The 23128-nt window shown below is 41.1% G+C and overlaps 1 protein-coding gene across 1 annotated transcript in view; it reads left to right on the forward strand.

Annotated features, from left to right (window-relative positions):
• Positions 1–23128, forward strand: part of COL24A1 (collagen type XXIV alpha 1 chain) — a 161347-nt gene that overhangs the window by 5703 nt on the left and 132516 nt on the right. The window contains exons 6-8 of the mRNA XM_009274268.2: positions 6521–6582; positions 13206–14509; positions 22629–22682. Coding sequence (XP_009272543.1) covers positions 6521–6582; positions 13206–14509; positions 22629–22682 — 1420 coding nt within the window. The remainder of the gene's footprint in view (positions 1–6520; positions 6583–13205; positions 14510–22628; positions 22683–23128) is intronic.

The following is a 23128-nucleotide window of genomic DNA, read 5'->3' on the forward strand; positions in this document are numbered from 1 at the left end:
CGGACGGAGCCCGCCTGTGCGTCTCTTCCCTCCGCACGCCCCTAGCCCTTCCAGGCGCTCCCCCTTCTCTCTCCTCTCCCTCTTGCTTTCCTGGATGTTCCCGGTCCCGTCCAGCACCCTCGTGTCATCCGTCCCCCGTCCAAGCCCACGCCCCGGCAGACAGCCTGGCTCTGGGGAGCCCGGCCCGGGGAGGGTTACGCGGGAGTGTGGCCCCCCCGGGGAGCGGGGGCGGCCTGACCTGAGAGCCAGTACGCCCCCCGCTCCCCGAGGGGGAGATAGGGATGCTGGGGGAGAGCGTTCCTCTGCACCCACAAGTAACCCGGCTGCTCCTCCTCCCTTTTGGTACCTAGCTATTAAAACACAGCAAACAAACAAAACCTGCAGAATTCACGTTTAAGAGCTGAGGCTGCTCTCTTAATAACAGAGATGACCAGATGAGATGCCCTGTATCTACGTGCTTCTGCAATAGGCTGAGGTATTTCTAATGCATCATCATCTGCGATGCAAAGGTAAAGCTTCGCTCTTCTCTATAGTTTGCCTAAAAGCAGCCTAGGCAAGATGATTGTGACCTTTTGATAGTTGTAGTGATATTATAGAGGTTACCAGTATGTCTCTCCTTTTGTAAAGTGCTTATTTTATTCTGGCTGTAGCTTAAATTAAGTTTGTTGAGAGCGCCGAGTGGGACAGAGAAGGATTTGTCTTGCGTTGTAGTGAGGATTATGCTGCTAAAGTGTGCTTGGTGTATAATCTGGGTGCGCTTGAATGCTTATGAGCAGTTACGTGGCTGCCTGAAGGTGGCCTTCCCGGGAGATCTGTGTGTTTAATGGCAGTGTCTGTGGGACTTCTTCAGGAATCGTATGAGTGCAATTTAAAAAAGGGGTTTATTTGATATCTGTAAAGGGATATTGCTGATAGAGAAACATAAATTGAATCATAGTAAAGTAGCAGAGATGCAGTTTACCCGAGTTCAGAATCGGAGATAGCTTCAGAATATGTATCTATATGCTTCTATCTTGTTTACCTAATTTACTTGACTAGAGAGAAAACAACCTGGTTGCTTGTCTGTGTTAAAAAAACAGAATTCTTCGCAAAAGGATCAGGTTTCCTTAGCATATATCAAACCAGTCAATCCCTTGCAACCTAGACCACCTTTTCGTGGAAATGCCATTAGATCAGACCTGCTACCTGTATAGGGGTGTCTCTGCAGGTTAAATAAATAAAACTCCTACAGCTGCATGACTCCTGAATCTCTCACCAAATTTGGTGATGGAATATTTAATTTTAAAACATGAACAGTCTTGTGTTACCCTTGTCTCTTGCGGGCGCTGAGTTGTAGAACACTTGAAGACCGATCTACAAAATGTACAGAGATAAACCCCAAAAGAAGGGAGTATTTCACAGGAGTGGGAATTTGAGCTTTATACTTTTGCCTTAATACAGAGGAAATCACTTAGTGTACGCTATCTAGACAAGAGAACTAGTGTAAGAAGTCAGGGACATATTCATAAAATGGTTCTAAAATCACATCTTTCTCATTAATTTTTCTCCTTTTAGAAATACTAAGAGTTGACTGTTCCTCTGGATGTGGTAGTTTCTCATCTTAAGCCAAACGCTGTCCAGAGAGTGGCTGGGCCACCAGGCAGGGAGTTTCCTTTCTCTGAACCACAGCACTGTTGTAGGACTCCTCTTAGGCCACTGCTCCTCAGAAGGAAAGAGCATCTTTTGATCCTCTACTTCTCACCTTATCTTGTGTCTCTTCCTTTTTCCCTTCTTTCAAATTGTGAACGTGCAGCAAAGGATTCAGGAGCTTCCCCCTTGCTGGTTAGATACACAGTGGCATCCCTGCCCAAAGGGCACGTGACTGTCACCCGGGGGGAGGCTTTGGAGGCTGTCGCGTCCCCTCAGGCCATATTGATAGTGCATCTCTCAAAACTTGGGAAGCAGCACTGGACCTGCTGGCTAATCTCATCATAGCAGCAAAGGAAGGTATCTTTCTTCTCAGATCTTGAAAGATAAGGTTTTTAACAGCTTGGGGTCCTTGAGAGGCCCAGGGCATCTCTGTCCATAAGGTGCTATCACCTTTCGCAAAGCCTTCCTCAGGCTTGATGGGCACAAACTGGGCCATTCTCCTCAGCAGTCCTCAGAGGAGATCCAATGAAGCAATGCACGTGGGGCAGGTGCTGGTATTTAAACCATCATCACTGATGAGCACAGGGTTGAATGCATCTGTGCCAGTTACACTGGGAACAGGTTTCCCTGCCTTCTCTAGCAGCCAGCTAGTGGTATTTCTGCCTTTAAACTTGAGGTTTAGGAAACTAGCCTGGAATGAAGAGGATACTGCTGTGCACTGACCAAACCCGAGCTCTGTAGGCTGTTGAATAGTCTTCAGAGCGTGGAATTTTTCATTGTTGCTTGCCACAACTTGCTTTGAAGCTTACCAGTTTCCTCATCCATCCATCACCCCTAATGGAAAAAAATAAACATGGATAGTCGCTGTCCACTCATAGGAAAAGGCAAACAGCCACAAGATGTCAAAGATTGTCAGAAAGATAAGCTCTATTATAAGTGGTAGAATAGCTCAACCACATTTGATAGTGCCTTTCTCCAAACACTTATATAGTTGCCCTCAGCTTGTGCTTGCATGTAAAATAGGAGAGAGGATGAGAAGGTCGGAGGAGGGGAGGAAGCTCAAGAGATACCTGGACTCTAGGACAGGACATAGCCAAGGGATGTTGGAACAGCTTTATGTGTGATGTTAAATGGGGAAAAATAGCCAGATTCGAGTCAGCTGGAGTCTTCCCTGCCACATGCTTTTGCATTTTTCTATTGTTGTGTCCCAACAGGGCAAGTCTCCCCAAGAGCTATGGGCTCAGCTAAGGCATGCCATCCAGGGTTTCTGCATGCTGCTTGCTTTGTTCCTTGCAGCTATGGCAGACGATGGATCAAGCCACGTATGCGTTGCACAGCAGGGAGCCTGCTGGCTTAGTGGCAGTGCTGGTGTGAGAATGGAGACTGAGAACTGGCTGCTCTGCAGCTTAAAAGCTGCAAATGCGAAGAGTAGTGATCTTGACCAAGAAGGGAGAGTTTTCATGAACGGATTCTCTCAGAAAGACACAATTTCATTTTTTCATCTTTGGCTATGGAGGGATCCCTTGTACAACTTCACTTTAGGTTGCACATGGTTTCATTTACAAAAAGCTTTACTTGTTGTGAAAAAAGGAAGACTAACTTTTCCCACGCATTAGAGGACCTCCAGCCCTATGGTTGTCTCTGGTCCCTGGTTTTTCTCTTAGCTGATCACTCATCTGTTCTTGACATTAGTTGGAGAGCACTGTGTAAGCCAGACATTTGTCTTTACCTCTCACTAAATGTTTCTGTATATCCAGTTACATCTGTCTAATTTACAGCCCTTGGAGCATTTTGGAATTTCTTGCCTTCCTACAACACTTGCTGGGAGGTGATGGAGGCAGATACCTGACACACAGCTTGTCCCTGGCTGACGTTGTGGAAGAGGCTGTTGTAATGTTAAGAGGAGTCATCTTTGCATTTTGGGCTCTGGAGTCCTTTGAGCATCCTGACTTTGGAGTTAACTAAAATGTCTTACGCTATTTTTAACTGCAAATCCATTTTGTGCCCATGAAAGTCAAAGAAATAAATAAAGAGTTGTCCTGAGTTTTAGCTGATACAGTGCAGTGCATGGACTTTCTTCCTAACACAGCTATTGCCTGTCACTGAGCTTCTCATTAGATCAAAAGATAATGCGTTGTGTGACACACAAACTATGAACGTGAATTCTGGTCTTCAGAGCTGAAAAAAAACAAAGCGAGTGTCCTGTAGCTGACCTGCTGTTTGGACAATGGTCAATATTAAGTCTTTTGCAGGAGTGGCAGAACTGCTCCAGTAGATGTTTCATGGCTGTAGCAGGAGAAAGCCTGAAGAAAGGAATAGCTAGGGACTGCAGTGGTTAATTAAAAAAACGTGCCCTTACAAGCACGTTAGGATTTGTAAGGCGTAGTTTCCACCTACTCCCCTTCTGTGATCAGAACTGGAGCAATGATGCATGTTTTTGAATATCCTGTACATTCTGTGTGTTTTTTTCTAAAAAACATGATGTATCTACAGTTTTACAGTCGCAATACCAATGACAAAATATTACCATTATCATGCCTTACTGTTCCTTAAATTATTCATTTGTTCTGATTGCCAAAACTTAAGCTCTCACAATATGCAAATCCACGTGTAGGTGTATAACTAATGGACCTAACTTTGTCCAAGATCCAGCCCACTTATTTGCTTTGAAAACTTTGAGCAGATGTTTTGAAGAATGCTGCAGGAGACTTTTTAAGATATATCATAGAAGGAAAAATATGTTTAGTCTAATTTTACAAAACTTCTCTTCCCTGCCCCCATAATTTGAAATTCTGTTTAAATAAGTGCTTTGCCTGAAAATCGGTGTGGCAATTTGTGAATACAGTCCAGGCTGCCGATCAGGTGGAAAAGGAAAGGACAGCAGAGAGGTTTGCCAGCGGGAGAGTGGGTGGTGGTGGATAGTGCACTTTTTTAGTTATCATTTGAACCAACACACCTGTAAGGAATGGGAATTGGTTGGGTCTATAATGCTTCCTTTCTCCTCCCAGCATTTGCCATGGGTGTTCTTCCTCATCACAGGAATTGGGGGAAGGCTCAGCCAGCGGGCTTTGGTTGCCAAGTGTCTGTCAAGGGCTGGGCTTGGGGAGGGGGTGGTTGAGAACTACCTGCTGCTTGGGTTGGACTGGGCTGGGGAGGCTTGGGTTGGCTGGGCTGGGGAGGGGGCCCGCAAGAAGCAGCGACACCAGCTGTGAAGTACCCCCTTCCCCTAAGGGGGACTTGGTTTGAAAACGGGGGTGACACCCCACAGTAAAACTGCCTAAGTGGAAGGAGAGTAAGTAATCAAACCCACCCTCTGCTAGATCAATGAATTTTTACTCTTTTTTTTTTTTTTTTTCCTTTGCTTTGCTGAGAAAATTGATAAAACCAGATTTTTGCTCTGTGATTTTCATGCACTTGGATGTTTCTGGGATGTTTGAATTGCAAACCCTTGAAAGGAATATTAAGATTTTTCACTAAATACTGCTCGCTCTGTGTGTGTGTGTCTTTGTACGTATCTATATATGTAAATATTTAAATCATAGCATGATTTCTTGTCATTGTAGCATTACTAATGCTTGGTTTATGCATATGTTATCCTCTGAGCTGAAGGCAACCTGGCGGTAAAAACTCCGGTGGAAGGATCGTCTTCCCCTGCCGTTTGAACCATACGTTCCTGTAAAAAGTGGTAGGGTTTTCTTCCTGCGCTTTTTTTTGCTGTGCGAAGCTGACTAATTAGTTGGCACAGTTACATCACATGAAGTTACAGGTGTTTAGTTGCAACGGTGTTACTTTCAAATACTGTTTATTCCAGATACTCAAGTGCTCTCTGGCATGGTCCAGCAAACACTTTTAGTCAATCTAGCATTTAATACTATGAAAAATCAGTGAGGTTACATATGTTAATGAGCAAGAGGCTTGAGCTGAAGCTTGAGCGTGAGTTGAGTAGTTAGCATCAGAACTATATTTCTGGTATCTTGGAAACATTTCTTCTTAGAACTAAATAGGTATAGGTGGTTATTACTGTTACAGACATCTGTTTCTGTGCCTGGATGTCCAACATTAACAGAAAATATATTTCTCATTTGTTAAAAGATTCGGTCACTGAAAAGAGTGTGATTAGATGCTAATCTGGCTAATATGATAACTGAGTAAAAACCAGCAGTCTGTTTTTAACCACGGTAAAAATGTGTTCTTTGCCCAACATCCAACACTTTTCATTTAAAGCAAATTTTGAGCACGTAATCTATATCAACCTTACATATGTCCGTTGCAATCGGTGAGCCTGCGATACCTATCAGTATTGCACTCTTCTATCTGAGCATGAAGTTTTAAGTCAAAATGTGACGGGATTTTTTTTACTTTGTGAAGAGCACGTCTTGTTTGTAACATGGCAAAATTTTATAATACAGGAACAAAAGTGTGACACAACATTTTCATTTATGGTAAAATGATGTGATACAGTGACAAGACCGATAGCAGGTCAAAAGTATCTAATGATCTCTACAGGTATTAACTTAAATTTAAATTAAAATTAATCATTTCTTTACAATAACTTTTTTTTTTCTTTCCAGGAAGAAATGTACGACATAGCAGCATTCGTGTTTGAAAGCTGCTGCAAGAAAATATAAACCAGATGCAGACACTTTATTAATATAAGCCAGTGTAAAATATATGTACTATATATGAGGGCATACATAATCCTTGATCTTTGTGTAGAACGCCTTCTTGGCATCAGTGGAAAGTTGTACAATGTGATGGCTTTGATCCAGGACTTGCTGAAGTCAGTGGTATCCTGCCATTGACTTTGGATGTTGAATCAAGCTTCTAATTCCTTGGAGTTCTGAAACTGTAGATGTTTTCTCACATGTTCTTTTCTTTCTTTCCCTTTTAGGAAAACTCTCCTTTTTATTGCAATATGTATAGCTGTGGCTGTTGCACAAGTACCCAAACAAGGTGAGAAAGCTCTTTTTTATGACAGGACATTTGCATAATCTGTTACTAGATGAAAAGAGTAAATGGCTGTTGTTACTAGTGACCTTCAGTTCCTGAGTGGTGACTTAAAGAAAATACCAGCTACAGCATAATGAGACCAAAAGTTTAAAGCAACCAGTTTGGAAAAGATGACCTTTTGAAAATTACTCAGATTTTCTGTCTATGAAATTGCTTACATATTTAAGCAAGCTCTTCATAAAAGAGAAGCCTTTTACAGTGAAAAGGCTTTGATTGTGTCTCCACTGCAAGTGGGTGTCCTTGGGGGTGGCAAGCTATGACTGAGTTACCTTTGCACTTAGGGCTGTGCAAGCAAACCACTGCATATAATAAAGGCTTAGTCTAGGCTGGCATCATTAAAGCAAAAAGTGAAACTGTGTATTCATTTGGTTTTGCATTCAGATGCAGATGTTGGTGAGGAAATAGGGTTGTCTTGGTTCTAGTTTCTTTTTTAATCTGCCAGCTGTTGAAACTGCACCAGATGTGCAGCTTGCACTACAGATCGCTGTGGGAATATTTGCGTCCCGAAGTGGTGGAGGTAACATGCCATTTAGTCATTTCTTATCTGCCACGAGAGTGGCAGCATCAGTTCTCTGCTATGTTCCTTCACCGTGCAGGTGAAGCAAGAAATAGGTCATCCTTGGCTGGTAAGTACGTTAACTGCTAATACTCAGCTGAATACAAACAGCTGGGTTGCACAGCTGGTTAAGACAAGACTCATTCCTGATAACGTTTTGCTAGAGCCCTGTTCTAGAGGGTGCTAGAGCAGCCTCCCACCGTTATTCTCACCAATGCCTTTTTCCTTCTCATCATTCCCTGCGACTGGCAAAGCTTGGCTTTTTCTTCAGTTGTGTTTTTCTTTTCCCCTGTTCTCTTTGTAGTTTTGCCTTCCGCTAGTTTGTTGTTTGCCTGGTAAGATTGGTTGTTGATTTTTCACGTTCAGCTCAATGGGGGACACATGCTTTCGTGATGATGGGATTTTCCTGGATTTTTCTAATAGCTGAGCCAAGTTCTCATCGGAGGAGGGGCAGCACCCATAGATGTGTGTGGCCTGCCCTGCTCCAGGCCTGCGGGGATGGAAAGGGAAGAGGCTGTTTTAGGGCAGTTTGCGCTTTCCCGGTGTAGCAGGAGCAGGTGAGGGATGTCAGAGACAGGCGCGCAGCGATTGTTTGAGTTGTCTTCATCCCTCCAGCCCACCTTCTTCCTCTGCAAAGAAATAAACAATTTCTCTCACTTCTCATGTGCCTCAGCCTGAGAATTGCTTTTCTAACAAAACTTCAGGCGAGGACTGTGAAGGCTACAGGACGGGGGGCGACAGCGGCATGGGGGAGTGGGTGCAGCCTGAGGCTTATTTGCCTCTTGGCTGAGAGTACCTCCGTGCACAGAGCTTTGCACAAATGGGGTAAAGCCTCCAGTCTTGACATGCTTACATTTGGTTATTTTCTATTTTGTCACCAGTAGATGAAGGAGCTTTCCTACTCTTTTTTTTTTTTTTTTTTTTTTTTTTTTTTTTTTTTTTTTTTATCAAAAAATAACTCAACAGCATTTCTAGATAGCCATATGAGAAGCCTTACTGAATGGAAAATCCCTTCCACCCCCAGTGCACAGATGCCGTACACGACTTCATTTTCTTCAAGTGCTTGCTTGGGATCAAAATGATGCATTGAACCTTGATGCAACTTTCTGCCTGTGGGTGAATGTGGTCCCTCATGCACTTATTTGCACAGTGTGTAAACAAGTTGCAAAAGGAAACCTCCTCAAAAAAAGAGCAGCTCAAGTGTATCCTTCAGTCTCAGTATGTAACCTGCAGAGCTAGGGCTATTCCATTTGCAGTGCTCAGAGTTTGTCCAGTGTCCTGGTTAAACCACGACATCCAGGAACAGGATTGTCTGCCCATTAGGAATATGTTAACACTCAAGTTGTTGTTAAAACTTTCTTGGCAGTTGTATTTTGAAAAAAAAGAGTATTCTGCCAAATATGAAGATGTTAGCTAGAGTAATTAACGTTCCGTCTCTTCTGAGCTGATGGGACAGCCTGTGCGTGCTTTACCTGAGAAGCTATGCCTTGTTCATTTTGGTAGGCTGCTACAAATTGTGTTCAGTGAAATACATGTAAAGGTACAGCCTCAGCCTTTAGGAATAGTACTTTGAGTGTGGCTCAAGGACATACAGAATCAATGTATCTGGTTGGCTTTCCTATGCCGGTCACTCAGCCTGGTGTCCGGGACAGCATTGGTTGCAGCCAGGTGTCTTAATTTACCCAATTGCAGATGCAGCATCACCTAGGAAATGGGCAACCTGATGAGCAATTACTCTCATCAGGAGCTGAGTGATGAATGACCCTTGTCTTTCCCTTACTCATACTGGCAAAGGGAAAGCGAGTAATGTGTATACTAGGATTGCTGAAATGGAGAGAGCACCCCAAATATCCTGCCTTCACAGTAGTCATGAGTATGGAAGAATGTGGTGAATGAACAAGAGAGACTGAACAGAATAGGGGTGTGGAACGATCAAATAGCCAAATCCCCTCATCCCTCCCCAATTCCTTTTTGGGATTTTTTTTGTGCCACAAGAGGGTCAGAAGATTTTTTTGCCAAAGCCCATGTTAGGTTTTCCCTCCCCTCATGATGCAGTAAGGTTGTGAATTTTTCAAGTCCTCCTAGAAGGTGGAAGGAAAGCACTTGACACCAAAAACCCAAAACAACTTTTCCTTCAAGAAGATGAGCCGTTACAATTTGGGGGACTAATGGGTTGAGTGAACAGTAATTGAAGACAGATGTTGTGCAGACATGGGTAAACAAAGAAAACTGACTACTGATAGGTAAAGAAAATAGTGGTTGTCATGCTGGGAAGAAGAACTGAGAGGGTTGCCTGCTCCCAAAACCCTGTGTACTGCCAAGAGCTTCTGAAAGCCTTAAAATAAAATAAAAATACATGTTGGACCAGAAATGAAACAACTGGCCAAAAACGTTTGGAACAGCCTTTTGGCTTGATGGTGGGTTAACAGGCAGCAAGTCAGCAAGGAATAATTAGTTGATACTTAATCTTTTGCTGTCATTTTTCACACAACACTTATTTGTGTTTAGCTTTCTCAGGATCTGTCATTGTTTGCAGAAATCTGTTTGCAGGATGTGGAGAATGTGTCTTATTTCTCATCATGCTTTCAGATGATTTTCCTTTTTTTAATAACTTTTAAACAATGTGCTGTTTTCAAATCAGAACTGCCAGAATTTTGGCAATTTTGCTTGCAGTTTGAGATTTAGTAGCGATAGTCTTGAATGTCATTTTTAAATTGACTGTTTTAAGCCAGTTTGAAGTATAAAACAAAAACCTTAAACTTAATTTGTAATACTTTGGACAGATTACATGCATTGTTATTTTTAAATACAAATACATAATTACAAATATTTTAAAATACAAGTACTTGCCAAATATTTCAGGTTAGGATGTGATATTTAGGCACAACCTTAGGTTAGATTATTAGCTGTTCTCCTCTGTGCAGTCAGCTGGCCCAGCCAGTGCACAGAAGTGCTGGAGCAGTGTCTCCAGCCTTGGGGTATTATTTGCATGCATAAGACCTTTGCATTGCCCAGGACCTGTGTTTCTTCTTAGCTTTCACAAGGGCAATACAAGTACAGCTTTCTCCTAAAACTCTCATAACTACATGCAGACCGCGCAGGACCAGGGTCCTGGGAAACTGTGGTGGTTCATTAGCAGATGCATTGTGCTTCGAAGCTGTGCTATAACCTGACCTCTGTTATCAGTTAGACAGATAAAAATACAGCCATAGTAAATTAATTGCTCTGAGGCAAAACATCTTGAGAAATTGGCGTACACATGACTTTTTGCAAAGATATGCTTTCTCCATACTTCTGTCTGCGCTGGCTACCCGCCAGGATAATCTTGGCGCGTCCGTGAATCTCAAACATGACTAGAAACACTACAAGGTGTGTAATTAATTTTCAAGATGTACAGTGCATTCAGGTTGATGCTTTTGGTTCCAGTTTATAAACCACTCTCAAGGAAATCTCAGGCTCTTCTCATAATTTACCACTGAAACTAAGCCAACATCTGTCTATTCTTAAAGTTTGCTATGAATACATTCAGTAAACAGAGAAAGGGAAGACTGGGAAAGGAGACCTTTTTTCCACTAAAAGAGCGAACATCCATTTGTTTTAGTTGCTCTTTTCTCTTAATATAGCAGAGAATCCTTAACTCTTCTTGGTCACTCCAAATTTTTGTTATGCCATTTAATAGCTTTATTTACTTAATATAAGCACAACGTGCATAGTAAAAGTACCCTCAGCTAAATGCTGGGGAAAGTGCCTGTCTCTTCCCAGTCAGGCTTATTAGATCAGTGCCACTGTTAGATACAACTAGTCACTTTTAATATAGGCAGTTCACTGAAGCTTAGGTCCAGCCATTTGTTCCACTTAGGGGGAAAAAAATGATATCGTATGCTTCTGTGCAATGCTGTTTATGAAAACTACAATGTTCAGTTTCCCCTTGTGCAGAAAAATGGAAAATTTAGGTTAGAGAGACCTTGAACTCATCTGGTCCTACCTCCTGCCGAGATCAGGGTCAATGTTGAAGTTAGTTCAGGTTGTTGGGCCCTGTCCAGTTGGGCTTTGAAAATCTCCAGGAACGGAGATTACACAATGTCCCTGGTCTAGCACTTAACCACTTTTGCGGTGGGAATGCTTTTTTTTTTTTATGGAGCTGGAATGTCTTGTGTTGCAGCTTGTGCCCGTTACTCCTCAGCTTTTCTCTGTTTTCCCTGTAACCCCCATTCAGATAATGGACAATTGTAATTAGATTCCCCCAAACCTTCCCATCTCCAGGCCGAGCAAATGTAGCTCCTTCAGCCTTTTCTTATGTCATGTGTTTTAGCCCCCGACCTTCTTGTCTCTTATTTCCATGATTGTGTTTTGTCTGTCTCTGCAGTATTTCTGTGGCACCTTTCACAAACACCCAGACAAGCAGTTTTACCAATCAATGCCATAAATGCTGTCTTATTTTGCGACCCTACAGGAAGGCTGCTGGAGACATGTGGTTTAGCTCCTATTGAAGCCTTTGTAGTGTTTCTGTTTCAGCTGCATTATAAGGGATCTAACAGTGTCTTTATATTCATCCTGAAGGAAGAAGGTGTTTATGCCCACCAACTCCAACATGCCTAAATCTGATTTAGGCAATACCAAATGAATTTGGTCATCTTTGACCATTGATTTACCCTTTAGGAGGCAAGTGGCTTTGATTTCTTACCCCAGGTCAGATACGATTTCAGTTTATCAGGAAGCTAGATAATTGTGTTTCTACCCATTAGGTGAAGACATTTAGCCAGGTAAAAGATGGAGATACTGTAAGGTCCAGGCTAAGGAAAGGGCTAAAGCACAAAGCTCACGTTGTATAAGACACTAGAGAATCCAACAGTGAAAACACCGCCGCAGGAAGATGTCCTCTCCAGACTTCTAGATGCCAAAACCAAATCTACAGGACATAAATCGGTTGGACAGCTGGTTTCTCTGTCTCCTTAATGTCCACTGCTGTCTCCTGCTGTGGAGTGCGCTCTTAATTCAGTCTCTCGTCTGGGTAGCTGCAGCCTTGCATTTGCTGGAGGACAGATGAGCCAGAAGATGGGAGCACTGCCCCTCGGGTCCTGACACTTCTCCTCTTTCCTTGCTCCTCACCACTTCTGCATCTGCAGAGTTCACCTCATCCCTGGCCCTAACAAGTAAATTGTGTGGAGGGAAAGGAGACGTCAGCGCACTCTGCTGCATCTCCCCTTGGAAAGATCTTTGTTCTCTTTTAGTCTGGCTAACTTTGGCACAGATACATACAATCAAGGGTGATCCCACAGGGAAAACAATTCCCTTTGAAGCCAGCTCTGTAATGGCACAGGGCCTTGCTTGGCGGGAGGAAAGCTCCCTGGTGGAAGCACAGCAGTTCTTCCCGGGTACCAGTTGCATTACCTCTGCAGCACATAGTAGCTACTCAGCAAGGCTAACCTTTCTATTTTGCTTTGAGCCAGTGACTATCTTCTGGTGCTCCACTGAGGTGTTACTGCGTTGTAAATAGCTTGTCCCTTCTTAAAAACAAAGCAATCCTCCCCCCAAATACTTTCATTTAAACTTTTCTAATAAAGAGGAAAAGCATGGGTTTATTGCAGAAGGTTTTTGCAGAAGAAAGAGTTAAAGTTAAAAAAAAATTCTGCTCAAAGAGCAGGCAGGATTAGCCAAATAAATAAGGAACTAACAAAGTGTGGTTATTGACTACTGTGAAAAAGTTGAAGACAGCAAATGGGGATTTTTCAGTTTCATAAATGAACTAACCTACAATGGGCATTACGTGGACCTTTCTATGTGTCTTTCTTTTTTCTTTTAAAGATGGAAATTTTGTTCTGGCTTTAATTATTTGATTTACGTGAAAGATTGGTGTGCCTTACACTAGGGGTTCGGTGGCCTTGCTGTGTGCAGTATATATGCTCTGGGAAGTACAGATTTGTTAAGACGTGTGTATATTTGTTTATATGGATCTGAATTTATGAGCTTGTAAACAAAATCAACAGTATGCCTTTATTTCTTTTTACAGCAATAGATGTTCTTCATCAACTAGGCCTTGTGAAAGATGTTCAACAGCCCTCAGAGACGACAGTGCCCTCAACATCATCTCTGTTACCTCAGGGTGTTCGTCTAACCGTATCAGGAGTTGTACTAACTAGTGATGCACATATTGAGTCCCCCATCACTCAAGTCATACCATCAAATCTAGGGCATCAGTTCACCATATTAGTTGGGTTGTACTCTTACAGAGTAAATAATGCTTTCCTTTTCAGTATTAGGAACAAAAGTAGACTGCAGTTTGGTGTCCAGTTGCTGCCGAGAAAGGTAGTGGTGTACACTGGAGGGAAGCAGTCCGTATACTTTGATTATAGTGTTCATAACGAACAATGGCATTCATTTGCCATTGACATTAGAGACAAGACTGTCTCGATATTTGCTGAGTGCGGAAAGAAGTACTATAGCAGGGAAATACTTTCTGAAGTGGAGACATTTGATTTGGATGGTTTATTTACCCTGGGCAGGATGAACTCTCACTCTGTTAGCTTTGAAGGAGTTATATGTCAGCTAGATGTTATTCCCTCTGCAGAAGCCTCTGCAAACTATTGTAAATATGTGAAACAGCAGTGTCGCCAGGCTGAAACGTATCGATCTCTGCTAGGAGCTCCACACGTGTCAGATGGGCTGGATGTTTTTTCAAAGATGATGATTGATGAGAAAAACCAGTCGGAAGGCATATCAGCTTATAGAAGGGAAGAAAATTCAAACATTTCTGTTACCAGTGTTGCTCAGATTCACTTTCTATCAGAATACTTTGAGTCAAGAAATGTCTCTGCATCGGAGTTTCCAGAGGCCAAACCTCTGTTGCTGGAAGCTTGGCCTGAAACAAAACTCCAGGAGAACATCAATCTGCCTCTTCATCAGCAGGAAATGAGCGAAAAAAGAAACATCACTAAAACCCCCACAGGATCATATCCAAATGCTTTAGATACTACCACAGAAGATGCAGGCAGACAAAGTGAGCCTTCTCTGACGTCCACTGTAAAACAGAGTAAAACTGAAAGCAAGGGAATGGACACAGCAAAACAGCATTTAGATGAACCAAGCAAAAAGCAGCAAATCTTCAACACAACCCTGTATGGTTTGCCTGTTGACCTCCCTCTGGATAATCAGCTCAGTCCAGGAAAGGAAGGTGCATTTGATGCTGATGAGACTTACCACATGGAAAACAGTTATGACATTGGTATTGATAATTATGCTTATGACTATGAAGATCTTGACAAAATGTTTGAAATGGGAAGTGTCAGAGGTCCAAAGGGGGAAACTGGACCTCCTGTAAGTTATCTTTACTACTCTTTTTACTATAATGCAGCAACATACATTTAACAGAGGCTTTGAAAGAAACCTCGCAAAGCATGCCAAAGCTGTGACTGCAACTTCTCCCAGCTGTACAGTACAAATGTTTGTCTGCCTTAAGCATGTCTCTTTCCTGCATGTAATTTTGGTGTAAGTGTTGTATATTTTTATTTACTGGGGGAATACAAAGACATTCAAGACATTCACATTCTGGTGAAGTGGTAGGCAACCGAGACTTCTTTAAAATTTGACAGGCAGCCAGATGTTTGTGGCTGCTAATTATGGAGACTGCTCACTTAATAAAATTACAGGATAAATTCATACAGTACACAAATGTAGACACTGATCCATGAAAAGAACAACCAGGCTATTTGGAAGACTGACATAGCTTTCTCAGTTGAGCAATGCTATCAAAATTCATAATTGTAGAAAGAGACCAGTTGCAGAATCTAGACTGGTAAAGTCATTTGTAACCCAAGGTTACGAGGTCATGCAAACCTGCATGTAAAATGATTTCTAGAACGGTCATACAAGATTTTGTGGCATTTTTTCAGTTCACAGGGTAAGTGATCCCTGAAACAATTGCAAATGCACAGTAGTGCTTTTAATAGAAACCTGTTTGTCCTTTCTTATTGTGTGCACAAGGCTCATAAACTTTTTAATACATAAAAATGGGAGCAATATATATGAAGCTACAGACAAGAAAGAACAGCAGTTCCTGCTTAGCCTGGGAAATATGATAGTTAGTGCTTGTTTGAGTTTTTGGTTAAAATTTTTAAACCATAGCATGGAGTAGATAATTCCACTTGCTCATCTTTTTTTTTTTCTTTTCTTTTTTTCTTATGTGTGTGCATTTGTGTGGTTATTACTGGAAAGCAATTTGATATCTGTTAAGCAGCTCCTAGTATATATTTGAATGTGCCCATAAATTTATTGCGTGTATTCTTTCAGCACTGAAATATTTTTTTCTTAAGGTAGTCAGCAACTGAAAACCTATTTAAAAGTTCAATTTTTACTCTAAACAGGATCCAGATGCAAAGGGATTGTTACACAATTGAAAAATGTGTTAACAAGTAATTCACATTAGTCCAGGGGTGCTCTTGCTTAATCTTTTCTGAATATGAAGTCAGTCTTTTTTTCTCTTTTTGTCCCTTACGATAGTATTTATGGGACATATCACTAAGTATGTAGATGTCATCAACATGAGGTTAATTTCCATTTTTGGAGCTTAGGATGTTTAGTAACTGCTAATGGAAGCTTGTAATTTTAGCACATAGCTTGTACATTGTGATTTCAGTCAGTTACAGCCCAGAAAGTTAAATCCATTCTTTTTTACGTGGCACAGAAATGGCTGCTGATAATGCTGTTGGTTGTTGCATTACTAAGAAACTCCAAGCAAACGCTCTGGTTTTGTTCTAGGCACAGACACTATACATACAGTGTCAAAGGTGATAGCTGATTTGGAGAGTTCAAAGATGTTTGTATTACCATTTTCTATGCCTCTCTTACAGACTGGGGACGCAGAAGTTTGTCTCATCTAGGAAGGCAGTTAGAGCAGACCTTGCGTTTGGTATAGTCTGGAGCAATGAATATGGGGCATTTGTGCTGAAGTGTTTTGCTGGGTCAGGATTTAAATAACATGCCCAAGGTCTTAGAGATGGGTGGCAGAGCTGGGAAGTTAATCTAGTCCCCTTTGTGGGCACTAGTTTGGATGAAAGGTCCAGCAGCACCCACTGAAACGGAGGCAAAGCCAAAGCATTGCGTTGCCAGAGAGGTTGATGCCAAAGGGAGAAGAGGCCTCTGCATGGCCTTTTCTATGCAAGCTTTTGTAAAGAATTGTGCTCCGTGGAGGTTGCGTGGCACAGTACCTGCCACTGTTGTCGGCCTCAGACTTGAAGAGGTGGTCTTGGTTTGCTTTCTCAGTCTAGTACACCTATGTAGAGAAGAGCAGAGATAATCCAGCTTTTATCTGTGTGGCTCTAACACTTTAATACATAAGCACCCCCAGAGTCTTATCAGTGGGGAGCCTAAAAAAGCAACACTGAGGAACTTGCAAAGTTCCCTTGCAACAAAAAATCCTGATGAGGCATGAAACCCCCCCACCCCCTTTTTCCCCCCCCCCTTCTTTCATTTTGTTGTGGTTGGTTTGAATCTTCTTTCAAGATTTCAATACAGAAATAATGTTTGTTCTATTGGAGTTGACAGGCAAGAACTAGCTCTTGTGGTTCTTGAACTCCTCAGCTTCGTTTTAGCTTTTAATCATCTACCAGAACTGATTCTTGCCTTGTATAATTAGGCCCCTTGTATTCCATGATCCCATGGCTGTGGAATTCACCCTGCTGCAAAGCAGAGCTCCAGAATTCAGGCCTTTATTTATGGATAGCATATGGAAAAGGGCACCTATTTCTTCAGAACTATTAAGACCCTGATTAAAATTCTAGCAGTTGCAATGACCAAAATCCACTACAAAAATATAAGGTGAGTTTAAAGTGGAACAGTGTGGTCTCCTGAACCACTAGTTTAGAGGGAAAGCTGCTCCATTCATCTGATGAACCGCTCCTTTTTGTGTTGCAGAGGGTGTTGGCACTGTATAAAGATTAAAGAAAAAAAAAAATCTGGTGTGTATTTTTAACTGTTTAACTTTCAAACTGATATTCTTCATTGCATGGTCCTAAAGCAGTTTGCAGTAACGTGATACATAGTCCCACACTGGTAGAAGGAGGGGTTGATGTGAGCTGAAGAGCTGATTTAGGTTAGTTGCTGGTAGGTAATTCCATCTGCAGGCCTATCTGCACAGGATTTGGCTTCCTCTGAGAAATAAGCTAGGAATTAGTTTTCTCTCTTGGAAAAGCTTTCTGGATTATGAAGAGACTCAGCCAGGAGGAGGAATAGTAGAAGACCAAAAGGTGGTGTTCCTTAGGCTGTCTAGTTGGTAGGGAGAAGCAGTCTGGAGATATTGCCAGGAGGAATTGGAAATGCAAGCCCTGCATTAGGCAGAATTGAGTCCTGGATGAGATGCTGTTATTCCAACCAAGGGGTGTGAGGGTGAGAACCCTGAAAGAGGGCAGTTCGGAGATCCTAAATGTGGTGCTAAATAAACAGCAGTAAGGGTAGCGTAGGCAGAGATTTCACTCTTAGCTTATTTCTGAGTTGAACAAAATTGCTTGCTGAGGCTCTCCCTAGCCACAGGGCATATATTGGGCCGTTAATCACTTTCATGCATTTTAGCTCTGCAGGTAACCCTCACGTTTCCCTACCCAGGCTAAATCTATCTCAGTATCTGCTGATTCAGATAAAAACTTAAAATTCTTGCTGTTTTATTTTTAGTAGCAAAAAGATAATGTTAGTCTTAAATATTTAAACATTTCTTTTAATTCACCTGAAACTGATGCAGTTTCCTTATCTTCTGCACAACAACATTGAAAAGCTTTAATCCATAACCCAAAGCCTCCTATATTCTTCTGATGTTGATGACATTGCTTTGGCTGTTGTAGGAATTCTTGACAGAGAAAGGGAAAGACTTCCACAGCTGTAAAGAAAGGAGGTTAATCATACACAAGTGACTGCCTGCTCTAGGGCATTTGGAAAGAGAAGTGTGCTTTTTTTTTTTTATCATTTCCAGTGAAATGCAGATGAAGCAAGAAGAAAAAATAAGTGGACATTCATGTTTGGTAGGATCCTTGTTGCTCAATAATAAAATTAATATCTGTATGAAGTAATAGGCTTTAAAAAGGTAGGCAAAGCATGCTAGGAGTAGGTAAAGAATTCTGAGTGACAGAATCAGAATTCTAGATGGTCTAAAACTGATGGGATGAAACTTAGTGCAATAGTACAGAAATTAAAAGTACAACTAGAGGCTGGGGGAGTGATCGGTTAGGCAGTCAGATGAGGGTGATAGTGATGTTTTAGTGCACTAGAAAATAAATGCATCTTATCACTGTGATGCTTGATAGATTACCAGGAGTGGCGAGTATCAGAGACAGGCTATTTTTCTACTGGTTTTCTACAGGCTGAGGCTGCAGTTTGGAGAAGCGTCCTCAGTTTTGGATGATGAGCTTTAAAAAGGATGTAGACAGACTGGAGGGATTGCAGAAGGTTGCAGTAACGGTGGTGCAGTTATAGAAAATACGGTTCTGAGTACAGGTTAAAACAAAAGTGTGTTTAGTAATGAAAGTAAGGGACAAATGTTACAATTCTGCAAAGGGTGAGTTAATAAAGATACTTTTGCCTGTTCACAGAAAGTATGGCAAGACAGAGTAGGAAATTTTAGGTGGGACGTAAGGAAAACATGGCTAATCAGAGCGATACCTGCACAATAGAACAAGTGATATTAGCAATGTTAGAAGTGGAATTTCCTTTTGTGGAGAGCGGTTTTTTTAGAAGAGGTTTGGAGCCTGGTGTTTCTGTTTCCTTCCCTCCTGTGTATTTCAGGTATTTTGGTGATGATGTGCAGAAAGGTTCATGTCACTTTTGTTTTGCTGAAGGACTGCCTGCCTTAGGTGTTTGATGGATCAAGCGTTAAATTCATACGTTTCTTTTAATTTAGTCTTTTAAAAATGTGTTTGAGGTGAGCTAAGGTTGAGTGGTTGGGGTGTAGTCAAATGCCTTTTAAAGAGAAACATCATAGTTGGTTTGCAAGAGAAACTTCAGTGAATATGATTTAGGTATTGAATGGCAACAGGATCAGCATATGCCTGTGCAGAAGTTTTAACCACTTAATGCAGAATTTACTGTTGTGTATCTGAAAACTTAGGGGCTTGCTACATGTAAATGAAATGCTTCCTGTTACCTCTGGCTTAGGGCAAGTTCAAGACACATGCATCCATAGAAGGGCTTCAGTATCCTAGAAAATGTCTGTGGAAGTTCACCATTACATTTATCCCAATGGCCATTTGAAAGGTAGAGAAAATTTCTGGAAGAGTAGCATCTGCTTTTATTATTTCAGGATTAAGCCATGATTATTTGGAACTGGAGCTTCTCCCCTCAATAGCTAAATGAAATTTTCACAATTGCTAAGCACAGTAACTTGTAGTACCTTTCTTAAGGTACATATGATCTGTTTTGAGTAAATTGATCTTATTAAATAAATGAATTTTAAATTTGTGTCAGTAATATTTACACAAAGTCACTTTTTTTTTTGGTGGTGGTTAAAATGTCAAATGCAAAAAACCACATTAACACTTTTAATTGCTTCAGGTTTGTTTAATTACTGTTTCCAGTAGTTGGAGGAAAAGCTATTCAAGCAAATGACTAATTCCTTGGCTTGAGAGATTGGCTCACTCTCAGAAGTTGAATTCTGTGGCTTACATGGATGCCTAAGAGGCACAAATAGCTTCCTAGCTAGTATAAACACAGTCGTGCTGATTTGAAGTTGCAGTTGCTTTCACAGGTTGAAGAAGTACATAGGGTGGAATAACTTCTTACAACTAGTCGGAAAAGCGTTTCCAGGAAGACTTAATTGTGCTCTACTAAGTCTGCTGTTGGCAGAGGTGTTGCTTGAGTTGCAGGGAGGAGTCTAAGATGGAGGTTAAGGAGTAACGTACTCTGGTTAAGGGAGTCCTTGTTAATACATTAATCGAACACCTGCATTGCTGGTGCTAATTGCTAATAATTGTTAACCAGAGCCTTCATCTATAATGGTTGACTTCATTTTAGAGAGCCTTGAGAAAGCATTATTCATCTCTGGCTGCATAGTTCAAAATACATTTTACTGCTTCTTTTAGGCTTTGCTGAGGGCTTGGTTGTGATTAGATTTTCTTCTTTTTGTGTTTTTTAGATGAAGAGAGATAATTACTTATGAATTAGTGTAATTGAAGTGAGGGGTGTTTTTGTTGGGTTTTTTTTTTGTTTTTCCAAAGGAAGCAGGTACTATTTAAAAAAAAAAAATTAAAAAGTCACATAGGGAAAAATGTTCTCACTGCCCTCATTCAATAAATCAGCAGCAAAGATCAGGGATGTTAATACTCACTAAGATTTCTATTAGGAAAATGGTGGGGTTTGGCTATTAATGTATTTTTAAGGAAATGTAGAGAGCATCTGAAATAGGGATAGAGAAGAACTTTGTACCACAAATCGCAAAAAAATGCACACTAGTTGCAACTATTTTACTTAATAAGAAACACAACATGTTTCCCTTTGTAGTCCCAGGATAATTTTCTAAGCGAAGTGCATCTCAACTTACAATTTGAGAGGAGAGATTAGAAAGCATACTAGTTCAGCAGTGGCAGGGTAGGAGCTCTCTCTGCCGTTTCAGGTACGTTTTCGGACCGGGACAAGAATGCCAGGTCAAGAGCTTTCCATGTGTCTGTCTGCTACATTCTTTTTGTTATTAAACACAGGGACTTTTTACTTTAGAAAAATATGAGGATGCTAGTGAGCCTTTATGCAATCAGGCTGAATAGCGAACCTCCTATGCTAAAAGTATGACATGTTACAGTTTGACCTAAAGACCAGGACTGTAACACAGACTTGTGTCGTCGTCTTAAACTACACAGAGAGGGAAGTGCAGGGTATGGGTTTCAGCATGACTTAGTGCAGTATGTATGGACATACAAATATTCCCAACTATAAATAGGCAGTTGAACTACAATTAGACTCCTAAGATTATTATGAATAATTGGAGAGAAAAATCTTTTTTTTTTTTTTCTTCCTTAGAACAACAGTCTTTTTCCCAGAACTGTCTAAAGTGGTCTCTGTTTTGGCCAAACAAATGTAATTGGCTTGACAATGCCGAAAGTCCATAATCAGCACTGTCTTCTCTGCCAGTGATGTTATCTTTCCAAGGAAAAAGAAATACCACTTTCACAAAACTTTAGGTTTTTAAAAATGCAACTTTTTTCTTAATAAAATGATTCATTGGTTGCTAATAAAACCCCAAAGGGTGTTTGTCTCTTTTCCCCTTCTCTCTTTCTTTTTTCTTTTTCCTTTTTTGCAAAGCCTGCGAGTTGGCCGTTTCAACTACCATAGTTGCCCTTCTGTTTTCCGTGGTATCCCTGCCAGCTTTCAGCAGTGGTGTTTGGTGAAGGGCAGTATGACACTCAAGTGTTTTGCCTAGTGCCTCAGCTGAGAGGCGGTAGTATATACAGAACGCAGGGCTGCGAGGAAGCCTGGGTGAAAGAGCAAGTCGAATCCCTTCCTGCTATCATCGACTCACCTCCTTCATGAGGTCTGACTTTCCTGATGCCCGTTTTCCCTTGCCCGAGGAGTACTTGGTTTCTGTTAAAGCTGGGACTCGTCGTGCTGGCATTTGGATGGGAGCTGAATTCACCCTTAAGAATAGCCCATGCCTCCTTAGGACTCAAGTGTGACAGATGAAATATAAATTAGTGCAGATTTTAGTCTAGAGCTCTCATTTGTACTTGAGTACAATGAAGTAGATCCTGGGGTTTTGAATGTGAACAGCAATCATACAGAAAAGGAAAGGTTTCTATGGTCAAAACCATTAGATATACAGAGGGTTGTACACTGTCTAATATTCTTATAGTGACTAATAATCTAATTTATTTGCAAAAGATACATCAGATTATATACTAGCATTTAAAAAAATCTGCATTTTCTTTAAAGAGAATTATATTCATTACATACAAGGGCAAACATGCTACCAATTATTCTTATCAGAAGCTTTTAATAGGAAACTGAACAATCATTTGTCCATGTTTATTTTCTTCTATTTGATGTCTGTCTTTTCTGTGAGGTGGTATCTCATTTTTTCAGTTACTCCTGACTTTCTAAAATGTGTTTGGCATGCCAGCATGCTTATTAAAAAGGCTTAATTATTCTCTGTTCTTTGTTTTGAAATACACTGCACTTGCTTGTTTCTAATCCTTGAACTGATGTTTTCTTCCTTTAATATAAATACACTTAAGTAAAAGTTACTATCTAGATTGTTAGCTCCAATTCCTCTCACATAAGATACTTTCTAAACAGTAATCTGATTTGGAGCCAGATTAAAAACACACGTGCTTGTAGTTTGGGAATTAGTTTTCAAATTGAGAAGGTCAGCACGAGCAGAAAGTTAGAAGAACTGGTCTGATTCAGACTTGTGATACTGTCCTTGTATCAGGTTTTAGCCTCAATTGTTTTGATTTTCTATCACCAGGGTCCTCCGGGTCCTCCAGGTTTACCTGGTCCATCAGGAAAGAGAGGTCCTCGGGTGAGTAAAACGGCTATGTTCTTCTGTAGCTCTAGGCAGGTCACCAACAATCAAACTGGAGTTTGCATCATTTTGTTTTTCTCAACTTTATTCATATGCTTGGCGATTATGAAAGTGTAAGATTCTTAACATTTGGCAGATAGGTTAAAGTAAGACAAAGCAAACAGGCTTTTTTTCTGCTGTGAGCCTCCAGCATGGTTAATTCCGTGTATGGGTGTGTATACAGTGCATTGTTACATTTGTACCTAGCTTTTGCTGCTCACAATATTAACTTTTATTTTTTCCATGCTGCTCCCATCTGCTGCAATCTAAGGTCATGTTCATTTGTTTTTGGAATGAGGAGGAGTGAGCAATGCATGCCACAGCCACAGAGGAGCAGGCGGTGGGGCGAAAAAAAAAAAAAAAAAAAAAAAAAAAAAAAAAAAAAAAAAAAAAAAAAAAAAAAA

This window comes from Aptenodytes forsteri, unplaced genomic scaffold, assembly GCF_000699145.1.
Source record: "Aptenodytes forsteri isolate BGI_AS27 unplaced genomic scaffold, ASM69914v1 Scaffold59, whole genome shotgun sequence".
Classification (NCBI taxonomy): Eukaryota; Metazoa; Chordata; class Aves; order Sphenisciformes; family Spheniscidae; genus Aptenodytes; species Aptenodytes forsteri.